Below are 11770 nucleotides of genomic sequence, written 5' to 3'. Positions count from 1 at the left end.
CGCTGTTGATCTGAATGTGATGATTAATTCATAAATCATGAATCAACTTTGCACTGTGACAAAAAACATTATGTATCAAAAAAACCTCATAGCTGCTCCTACCCATAAATCAGATGGAGCTTCTGCTAAAAAAAATAAATAATGTCTATATCCACATCAGACTTTGTTGGTTGTACTTGGGAAATCCTTCTTGCCTCTCTTGTTTTGGCCACTGTGGCTGTGCCACCACTCATCAGGTCTAGTTAGCATCCATTGTGCTAGTTCTCTGAGAGGCCAATTTAAAAGGGTAATAAAAATATATTTTTGTGTATGGGGGAATGGAGTCTTGTCAGTAATTGTACATAAATGGGATTGATGGCAGAAATAAGACTGATACCTCACGTTTGTCCTCTGAGATTCAGATACATATTAAAACCATCTTCTGGCTAAATGTGGCATCTTAAAGGTTATTTTCGTCAGCTCTGCTGTCAGCTCATCTGTTTTTGGCACTCCTAATCCACACTGCTTGTTTACAGCAGGGCCATAAAGAACCTTGCCTGCATCAATATTCCCACATGCACTCCCCTCTCTGCTGTGCTACAAACCAGACACCAGCAGCTAGAGAAGCAGCTGTTGGAGGCTGTCCAATCACTCTGATTTCCATCAGCTCTGTGTTCAAAGCATATGAAGGGCTTTCCACTTTTCTACTGTACCTGAGACGGCAAAAGGGCCTCACTGACATATAATGTCAGACAGCATGTAAATGGACTGAGCGTATCCATAGACAGGAGCCGGGGATGGAAATGAAGTGTTAGCTGAGCATGGTTTTATATGGTAAATGATCGTAACTCTGCATCTAGATGTGGTGTTAGTGCGCAGCCTGAATGTGATAAGCTCTCCTTCCTCTCACAGATTCTTACTTGCTGCATGAATTTCATATGAATATATTTCTCCTTCTCATTTAGGTCAAACTGGTCAAACATCTGTCTAATCTACCACCAGCAGCGCGATTTCTGCAGTCATTTTTTTTTGTTTTTAACACATGTTCTTTATCCATAGACGACAAAAAACAACTTAAATATTTCATATTATAAACAAATCCCTTAATCAGATAGTATATATATCTTTTATTACAGCTATTAATTTGCTTTGTTGAAGAGAAGACACAAAGGTTTCGGACATATTGATTCACTGTGTTCAGTCATATCCTTTTTACATGAAAATTGGAGCAATGTGCAGAGTTGTGAATCAATTGTGAATATAAACACACTAAAAAAATGACTGAATTAGTGCCTGAATAGAGATGAATGAAATTTATGGCTGTGATAGCAGAGAGTTGCAGAGGTGCTGTGCCAAAAATGATCCAAGCTTGGGCCTGGTAAACCCCTGTGACTCCCTGTGAGTTGAGACCCATTCCATGCTTAGTGGTTTTTTTTTTGTCCAGTGTGAAAGTGGCTACAGATTCTGTTTCATATTGTCATATGGAATTCATCATACCAAAATAAGGCAACTGTAGCTCTTCCGTCTGGCTCAAAGAGCTGACTGTTAAAATAAAGCAGACCACGTTTTGATTACATCTGCTTTATGCCACACTAAACGATGAGAACATGATCGTCTGTTGTGTCTGTGGAATGCGAGTGTTCTTCTTGAAGTGTACTCTCTGGCTAAAGTAACACAATATCCAGTCCTGTCTTTTTCTGCGTTTGACCGTTCTGTCTTTGTGTCTCGATACCTGTAGTGTCATTTTAAGCGTGAGAGGTCAGTGGTCACTGGGGGTTTGCGCGGTCTGGTGTCAGAGCACTGTGATAAATGGGAGTAATCTCACAGCTCTTACACAATCACAAACACTTTTCCCAGGGGAGGGGGGGGGGCAATAGGAGACCTTTGCTGCCATTTGGTGAGTGGACACAAAATTTATTATAAATATACAATTACATAACAATTCCTACTTCTCTCTCTATTTATATACCTTGTTTGCCCTAATCTGTATTTACACAATGTACTGTATGTTGCTACGTTACAAAAAGCCATGCAATACCTACAGTACAGTATATGTATTCTATGAAACCTACTTTTGTTCTCAATAAATAGTAATAAATTATCCACCTCTTGTTTTTTATGTTCTATTGCACTTATTATTTACATGACTGCTTTGGATTAACATTTTCCCTTTTTTTCACCATGACCTGATGTCAGTTGTAGCTGCTTTGACTGTATTGACTATGTTCCCTAAAGATAATGAGTTCCTTCACTCCACGTCCTCAGAAGACAAACATTTCAATTGGGCGTCTTTGTCCTCAAATGTCACCTTTTTGTTCCTCTTTGGATCAATCCAGGAGTTGTGAATTACAGCATTATTGGGGTTAGGCTCTGCCTCAATGATTGACACCACTCGCTTCTTCATCTTGCTTTTCAACACCTTCTGGAACTTCTGCCTAGTGAAGGCATAGAGTAGAGGGTGAAAGATAGTGGTCCCATACGCCATGACGAGGAAGCCCAGTCTCAACTTGACCATTAGGTCACTGGGACCCACACTCAGGATGACAGTGTTGAGTACTGTGATGGGAGTCCAGCACAGCAGGAAGGTAGACACAATCAAGAGGGACATCCTGAAAACCCTCTTTTGGCGCTCTCGCCTCTCTCTGTGGCGCTTAACTGCCCTACGCAAGGCGATGATGACAGAGACAGAAGTGCGCATACCCAGTGTTGGGTTTCGGCTGCCACTGCTCTGGGACCCGTCGGTGGCCTCTTGCTGTGTTGTCATGGCCGTCATGGATGGACGTTTTTTCCTGCGAGCCTTCTTCTGTGAAGCGTGGAAACGTGTGCCGATACGAATGTTGAGTGCCTGCAAGATTTTTGAGTAGGTGATGAGCATAACAACAGCAGTAAAGAAGAAGATGGGAATCTGAGCAAGCAGGTGGTAATAAAGGCCAAGCTCAGTGTAGTACTGGTTAGTGTGGACCACATTCTCCACCACTGTCTGGTTCAGCTCAGCATGGCCTTGGGCAAAGAAGCCAACCTCAATAAACGGTACGAGGAAGCTAACAAACGATAGCACCCAAATGGTAGCCAGCAGGGCCAGGGCTCGGCCCATGGTCAGCACTCGGTTGGCTGGTTTGACAGAGATGTCGTAGCGATCGAGGGTGATGGCAAGCACATTAGCAGCAGTGGCGACACTAGCGAAAGAGACGCAGGCTTCATGGAAGCAGCAGACGAGGGCAGTGTCTCCTTCCAGGGAGAGCAGTACCACCACAATGGTGAGGGGGATGCAGCACACACAAACTAACACATCTAACACATGGAGGTTCATAGTGACTATGTTACTGACAGAGCTAATGAGGTTGGACTTCATACAATACAGGGCAAGCACAGTGAGGTTAGAGCTCAGGCCCAGCAGGATTTCTAGCATCAAGAAGCCCGTCAGTGAGACCTGAAAGCTAACAGGATAGGAGTATGGGTTGGGGGTTGCCGGACTCATGGTGCGGCTGATGGGTTCAGTGTTGTCGGTGACCGTGACGTTGCTCATGGTGGCTTCTTTTTCTGGGTAGGGAAGGATATGCATTATCCTGTGTGTGGGAGGGAGAAAGAGAGAGAAATTATAAAGGCAGAAAAAAAGGAGAGATCTGTGCATCTCTAGAAAGTTGCAATATATCTGTGTAATGCATGCACAGTCCTCAAATGGAAAAAAAGGAAGTTAAATGAGCAACATACGTATTTAAAAAGACTTTTTCACTGCCTTGCCCTGAACATTGGATTGTCTCACTAAGTGTACAGCATGACTAACTAGTAACTATATCCTCAATTAGTTTTCCTTTTCACTATCACCATCCTTTATCAGACATATCGCATAACAGAAATCCTTATATCCAATAATAACTTTCAGTACAGCATGTTGTGGATTGGAGTAGCCCAGTTGTGGCTTAATGCACTTTTCATGGTCTATTGAACCACACTTTAAAGCCAGCAGGCTCTAAAGTATTGACGTTTAGATAATGAACATGGACATCGAATGGGATTTAATTTACATAAGAAACGTATTCCTATATGATGGCCCTGGATAACTACAGTGCTGCCATCATTTTTTGCATTTGGTTTATAGCAGACAAACTATCAGATGTTATAAATGCTGAGTTAGGGGGAGAAAAATCAAATATACATGTGCAGCCATAATGAGTTAGCAGCACATGGAACGCCTAAAATGATCCATCCACACCCCATTTTGAGATGGATAGGTTTCAAAATGACATGGAAAAAGCAAATGTTGTGTTTGTAATATTTACCCTTCCCTCCAGCACTATCTGAATACCAGGGCTGTGTAATCAGGCCATAGAGTCCATGTTAGATCCACAGAGAGGAGCATCACATCCAAACATAGCCAGTGGAAAAGTGTTTCCGCTCCAGCAGAGCCCCCCAGCGAGGCTTTTCCTTTCACTGCTAGTCCCTCCTAGAGAGCCTGACGGCCAGAAAAAGCACCTGTCTGTTGTGCCAATAAGATGCCAGCTTTTGCTTTCTCACCGCAATGGCAAGAAAGCTAATGAATTAGCCACCAGCACTCTGGATATTAAAGCATATAGGCTAATGTCCTCTATAGATTTTTTTTTTCCTGGGATCTCTTTGTTTTTGCTTTGGTGATGGCTGGGGCACTGATCAATGAGTGGAACAAGGATAAGATGTCAGAGCCACCTCCTGTTTATAATCTCATAGTATTCCCAGGCAGGAGACACAGCCAAGCAAGAAAACAAAGGAACACAGACTCTTTCCTCTGTGCGGCGCTGGAATGTGCTCATAATACGATCCAAACTCTGTCCACAGTAAGAAGAAGATGGCAGTCAGATCTGTATACATAAAAATGTTGTTGTATCCATTAGCTTGTACTCCAAGAGGCCAACTTTTCACACAGACCTGTGGATCCCACTGTGTGCACCATTGTAATGTCCAGAATGTTTTCAGGAGAGGTCAGTGCGTCCGTGCAGCGTCCAGGTCCATGCCCCCCCCCCTGGGAGCACTAATGGAACAGGCCTTCACTCTCCTCCTTTCTCATCAGATTTTGTATGCTTGGCTCCAGCCGACATTGACTTGTAAATTGAGCACAGGTCTCCGGTTTGTCTCTTGACATGCTGAACCTTAAATCACTGGACATGGCATGAGTGGAGCAGATTATTAGAGCGTATGTGTGTCCTGTCACCATGACATGTGTGATGACTGTGACACTTGTGATCACCAGTTCTTGTATGTAGCTGCTTGTGGGGAGGGGGGGGGGTTGATTCAGCAATTCAGGAGAAGGTCTATATCATGAGGTAGTGGAAGTCGCTTCTATAGTCTGACTGCTATTCAGATAATTTGACTTGAAACAAGAGATCTGAAACGGCATCATTCTGTTTGTCCTTCAGTGCCACATCTTTTGTTCACAGTGACCTGATGAGAGAGAAAGCGAAGGGTATTAGATAGTAGGTGAGATAGAGAGAGAGAAAGAGAAAGAGTAGGAGTAGGACAGGGAAGTGTGGGGGATGCATTGGTGAACATAAGCATATCCTCAGTAGAGAGGCAACAAGGAAATTCTCATTAACATAGCAACAAGCCTCTGATGTCTTATCATGTTTCTGTGCAGCGCCTGATGCACTTTACATCTTTGCTGTTGCATTAACATAACATGCAGCTCTAATAAAGCAGCTTGCACAAAAGCAACTGGTATTTTACATCATGTCCTCCTTGATTAGATTCAACTGCAGTGATATTTAGTCTTAAGTGATTTATATGAATTATATGAAGCTAGCACAGCCACTGTGTTGAATAAAAAAAATCATCCTACAATTTTCATGAGGCGACAAACTTGCCTAAAGCTGGAGCTGGCGTGCAGTGTGAACCCGCAGGGGAACTTGTCATAAAGACATGGGTGCCTCCTTGTGTGATCCATGTAATCTCTTCAGAGCAACATGTCGGTCGCTGTTCAAGGTTGTTTCAGTAAATATGTGCCATTTTTATTATTATGCTATACTTTCAGCAGAAAACAAAAAGGACCACCAGGCAAAAGATGAAATTCTGCATGTTACAGTGATGCACAATTTGGAAAAAGGCACAAGCTTTCATATCAAGTTTCTCACATAGACACTGCCACAAGCACAGAGATGATGTAGACGTCCTAATGCATGCACACATTTTAAAAAATGTCATGTGAATTGTAGCTGCTTTTCCAAATTTCAAGTTAAAGACTGAATGTTTACATTTGTCTCTTAACAGGTTTGATCTCTGTATAGGTCTTCCAACAATACATTATTTAGGAAATCATGCTGTGTGGCTTCTAATCCTGGGCATTTGCTGTTTGGCATTGAGCTGTCTTCGCTGTCATGTATGCGCTACTCGGCTTAGTGCTGTAAATCAAACCAATAAGTAGAGTGCCCCATCAAAGCACAGCAAAGCTCACCATGTAGAGTAAACACAGATGCTCCAGAGCTGCTCCGTGCACCACACTGTCCCTTCTGCTTCCACCTCTGCAACAATGTAGGTCGAGTGATACAAACTGCAGGTTTATCTTCTCTTTCCTCCAGCAGTAATCCAAGAATCACATTTGAATACTGATGAACATACGAGGGTCACACAGCTGGCACATGTTCTTTCCTTCCTGAGTATCAGACAGAAGAAGTCTTAAAGATTAGTCCTGTCAGGAATGTTGGTAGGATTCTTCTTCTTTTTTTTCCCCTTCGTCCTCCTGTTTTTTTTCTCTCATCCATCCATATGCTCTGGTGTGTGAATACTCCTCATTCAGCCAACTCTCTGTTGCGCTCCCTCCCTGCGTAACTGGATAGGAGTGCAACCCATCACACTCCTGGTATCTCTCTATCTCCCGCTCTGCTCTCCTCTTTCTCCCTCACTCTCGTTCCCTCTCTCTCTCTCACTGCGGAGGTTTGCAGTGCTCCCCCAGTCCTGATTGGTCTTCTGTAATAGGCTTAACCCTTTCCTCTCCAGTAAGGGGAGGTATTTCCTTTTGTTCTGGCTCTCTGGCTCACTTCTTTTCAGAGACTGTAGCATCCCGTGTGAAGCTGTAGTGATTTTAGAGGAGTGGGGAAAAAAAAACCTACTACCATTTTACACATGGTCTTTGGATGTCACTGCGCTAAACGCACAACCTGCTGCAGAGACAGATGGGCAGACCGCTGAAACAAAAACAGCAGAAAATGCTGGGATGATGTACTAATTAGCTCTGTCACAAAGTAATGAACAAGTGCACCAAGGGAGGAATGATGAGGATGGAGAGCAGCAGAGAGAAGCAATATTTTTTTATATTGATTACATACACATCAGCATGTGCATGTGCAAGTGAGCATGCAAGACAGCTGGGCTGACAGAGGAGGGACAGAGGAGATAGATTCTTGCAGCTGTGAGTGGGAGAAATAGATTATGCACGAAAGAATAAAATCAGAAAGGAAGAGATAGAGTGGAGCCTCTCTGATTGATAGCTTCAATTAAGTTGCTCTGTTAGATCAGTAAGAGGTTGACCACCCTCTATTCCTTTGTCAAGGCTCATTTGTCAGGTGCAATTATAGCCAGAGGGCATCCTGGTACGTACCTGACAGCCTACAGTAAAAGAAGATGAGGGCAACTGTCACTTGGGCACCTTGCTACCTTATAAGCTCAGAGAAAATACACCTTCTGAACGGTTTCTTACCTGTTATACCTACTCATTCAGGCAATCATGTGGCAACAATGAAATGCATAAAATCACCCAGACAGAGGTCAAGAGTTTCAATTTATATATGATCTCATTGACTTTGACTGTGGCTGGTTCCTGCTGGGCTTTTTTATTCCACCTGCAGTAGCTGTAGTATTATATAGTCACCAAGAAACATTTGATAACAGAGGTCAGAGAAGAATGACCAGAGTAATTTAAGCTGCCATCAAGACTATGATAACCCCGATGAATACTTGTTACAAATGTGTGAAGGAGATAAGTATCTCAGATTGCACAAGATGTTAGACTTTAAGATAAGATAAGATCCTTTTCTTAGTCCCCCAAAGGAGAAATCCACAGTGTTGTCGGCCCAGTTTGTTATTCAGATGAACACCCAGGTACTGAAAAGAGTCCACTATCTCAATGTCCAGTCCATGGGTGTGGACTGTGGAGGTGGACGGAGGTGGATTTGCACAATAGCAGAACACAGAAAACAGTTAACCCCTTGTAAACAGGTGTGAGGAATCTTTCCACACATTTCTATCTTTCTCCTATAGGAGCATGTTGTTGTTCTGTGTCACAAAGCAAAGTGACTTTATTAACAGACAGTAGGTTTTGTGAAATTTTAGTGGCTTCATCATCCCAGCTGGGGTACTGTAGAACCAGGATATTTATAGCATAATGCTAGAAACAGCATCAAATAGACTTACAAATATTTACATTTGATAATGTTTTGAGAGCCAAGGGAAGCTGTATATCAGTCCAAGTCTCCAGTTGAATAAATATAATGTCTAGTATGTGTTGACGTTCTCATGGTGGCAGTTTAATAATTGCATTCTGCCGGGCTGATGTCTCAGCTAGCTTTCTTGGCATTAAAATCTCAGATAATGTTTTGAGTTGATCAGTGTGAATTCAATCAAACCTTTTGAGAAACATGTTAATTTTTTTTTTTTTTTTTTGCATGTGGACTGCAGCTCTTCTCCCACAACTGGTGTGGTCTTTGATAAATGACTGTTTTGATAGGATTTCTCAACTCATCATGTCAAGCCCTTGGAAGTGATTACAGTCTGTTACAATCGAGGGATTAGATACCCCTGATTATAGAGAGATGCGTGCTTCTCTTCCATTTGACTCGCAGAGACCCTCCACTTATTGGAGGATTAGGATGAGCAAACACTTAAACATACTAAGCCTGTGATCTCGAGGATCGTCGGATTGCATCATGTGGCACTAGGCTCATGTGTGAGGAAATGTGTCTGTTTAAGTGGAGGGACGAGGCTAAGTGTGAGGGATGGATGCAAAGAGCTTTTTTTTATGGTGCAGCGTGTGCAGGTTCTTAGGATGAATGTTTTAAATTTAAGGTGCCTTGACATAGAGGAGTCCTCCTCCTATAATTACACAGCACATATATGCAAAAGGTTTTCTCTGTCTCTAACCCCATCCTAACAATTTTTTAGAAATCTTGACGAGACTGCAGTCCAGCCACGTGTATGAAAAGTAAGGCCAGTCTGACCACCGCGGCCCTCTCACTGCTCTTAAGGAATCCCTCGGGTTTAAAGAGTGCTAACATGCTGCAAAAAAAAGAAAAAAAACTGCATTCCCAAAACTTTGGAGTTCAATAGAAAAATGATGTTAATATTTTATGTCCATTAATATTTCATCTAGCTTTTTCTCTCCCTGTCCCCAGACTACACTGTCTATATTCACTGGTTTTTACACTCTGAGTGCCTGTAGACATCTGTGGATATGCCTGTCGATGCCCAGGCGTGTGAATATCTTTGCCTGATATATACTCCCTCCTTGGCACAGGATATTTGGTGCATCTGTGGAGGAGGGACCCTCTCCAGACTGAGCCCATCTGATAAAGATGATGCAGATGTGCTGTCAGTGCCTGTCAAGTATACCCTTTGCATGCGAAACATCAGGAGGCAATCATGCAATAGTGGGGATGGAAGCCGGCAGGGCCAGCAGACCCTGCACGCAGACAGTTATCTCCTTCCTGCAGCAGGCATCACGCACCTCCATTTGATGCCACTGTGATTTGCCCCAGAACAAAATTAGCGTGGCCTTAACAGGAGTGGCTGGCCTCCTGTCACCTGATCTGCTGAAATTGCCCTTTTCACAAACCCAAAAAGAGCTTCTGATACAACCTCCCCAGCGTGAGGTGCATGAGCATGTTGTAATTCCCTTCATTTGAATGTTCCTCAGGCTTCACTTCTTGCTTGACCTGAAAATCCTTCCAGTGCTCCACGTTGAAGACTGTCCTGGATTTCCTGTTTCAGTTCTCCAGTGAGCGAGGACACACAAAACACACTACATCACTAATCGTAAAACAGTCCGTCTGTGTCTGTGCCCAGCATTTGAAATATAGCATCTGAAGCATCATTCAGTGTTTCCACTTCATGATCTCTTATCTGTAGCATGAATAATATATATTATGTGAGTTTTATGTGTTCTTTTTCTCATAGCTTTGATCTTTAGATAAACACAACAGCATGTTCTTAATTAATTTTCCAGCCTCTCATAATTGAAGGCATTAATATTATCTGCAGTAAAGGAACATCTTTCTAAAGATAGCACGTACTGCATATGTTACAGGAACAGAGAGGAGGGTTTCTGACATTCAGAACGCAGAATCCACAGCCAGATAAAGACAAAAACAACAACAAAAAAACTTCTTGTCAGGGAAATTAATAGTTTAAAAGGTCAACTATAAAAAGCTGCTGGTGAGCCACAAACAGGTAACTGAAGCTGCAGGTATTTTAGGATGAAAGATTCCTCAGAGCCTGGCACGTGCATTTCAGCTACCTTTAAACAAACCTCACTATATATTTACAGGGAATGGCCAGCTGTGTTCCAACAGTCATGGTGGCATGGTCACAGAGTGATGATGGGAGCTGCACTATTAGCATAGTAAATGGTAGATGTTTGTCTGAGGGACCATGGTGTCATCATGTCTTTGTTGCCAGGCAGGACAGTGCACCATCACCATTGATCCCTTGGTTATAATGGGAAGCAGGTGTGTGTGGATCAGCTTTACCCCTGGTGAGCGGTTTGTAGAAATTTTGTGTGTTGTTGTTTGGGTTTTTTTTTTACCGTTACTGTTACACAGCAGTGCGTCCTCACTGTAGGAGGTCTACAGTTCCTTTATTTTCTTCAGATGAAGTCCCATTCTGCCCCTCCAAACAGGCACCATATCAACAAAACATGGAAGGTCATCAGTGTAACACAGCTCACTGGCTGCAGCTCATTCACTTTTGGTTGTTTGATAAGTTGGTTCTCCAGAGGGAAAATATGGCCCCGTTCAGCAGTGGCACTATAAAAATTAATGGTTCAATACACCTCTGCCAAAAAAATTGTGCAGTAGTCTGCATTTCCCCACTGGTTTGACTGTTTGTCAGTCAGTTCAAACAGCAGCATGGCAGTCCTTATAGGTTTTATTTTCCAGTATTGGTCTAATGTTTCATCTTCAGTTCAATCAGAGAGACTCAGCTGACTGAATGAGAGAAAATGTATTGTTATGTAGCTCTCAGCGTAAGTTCAGTCATGAAGACTCTATTTCACATCATCCACCTCTTATCTCTATCTCCTTCCCTCTTCACCATCCTCGCACTCTCTTTGACTGCACTGCACTCCCTCTAGTGACCTCCCACATAGTCAGGGGCTTAATAGATGGCACCTCCCTCACCAATCAGCTGTCGATCTGTCCCTCTCCTGCCCAATCATAGCGTAGGAAGAAATTTAAAAGCCTCTCTCTCTTCTCCAGCTGTCTCCTGATCGAATCCGGCAACCCTCCACCCCAAGCACCTCCCAATCCATGCAGTTCAAGGTCTCCCCTCTCCTGCTCTCCTGCTTCTACACCACCACCAGGTCTAGACCCGAGCTCCGCTTTCCCCCCTTTTGGACGTGGTCCTCACGACGGGGTCTAGGACACCAATGCACATTTACAATTATTGTATTAATAAATTCTTTCTTATTCAGTTCGCTGAGTCTCTCATGATTGAAATACAATTTAGAATGGCATTCTAGACCCAAAGGGGGGAAAGAGCAGGAGGAGAGGCCGCTACATCAGAGGTCCCCCCTGGGTCTAGACCTGGTAATAGTGGTGGAGAAGCTGGGCAGAGG

The 11770-nt window shown here is 43.2% G+C and overlaps 1 protein-coding gene across 1 annotated transcript; it reads right to left on the bottom strand.

Moving 5' to 3' along the window:
- Positions 1-1303: 1303 nt before the first annotated feature.
- On the bottom strand, positions 1304-6852 carry LOC114452094 (G-protein coupled receptor 22-like). Its single transcript, XM_028431203.1, has 3 exons — positions 6401-6852; positions 4260-5394; positions 1304-3545 (listed from the first exon to the last, which is right to left on the bottom strand). Exon 3 carries the CDS (start codon positions 3539-3541, stop codon positions 2228-2230), a length of 1314 nt encoding a protein of 437 aa, XP_028287004.1. The 5' UTR covers positions 3542-3545; positions 4260-5394; positions 6401-6852; the 3' UTR covers positions 1304-2227.
- Between the last annotated feature and the right edge of the window lie 4918 nt (positions 6853-11770).

This window comes from Parambassis ranga, chromosome 19 (genome assembly GCF_900634625.1).
Source record: "Parambassis ranga chromosome 19, fParRan2.1, whole genome shotgun sequence".
NCBI lineage: Eukaryota > Metazoa > Chordata > Actinopteri > Ambassidae > Parambassis > Parambassis ranga.
Note: the sequence above shows the minus strand (reverse complement) of the source record. Positions and strands in the feature narration are given on the sequence as shown.

Bases quoted from the DNA above. Each gene is read 5' to 3' on its own strand.
- LOC114452094 (XM_028431203.1), bottom strand. From the start codon at position 3,541: ATGCATATCCTTCCCTACCCAGAAAAAGAAGCCACCATGAGCAACGTC.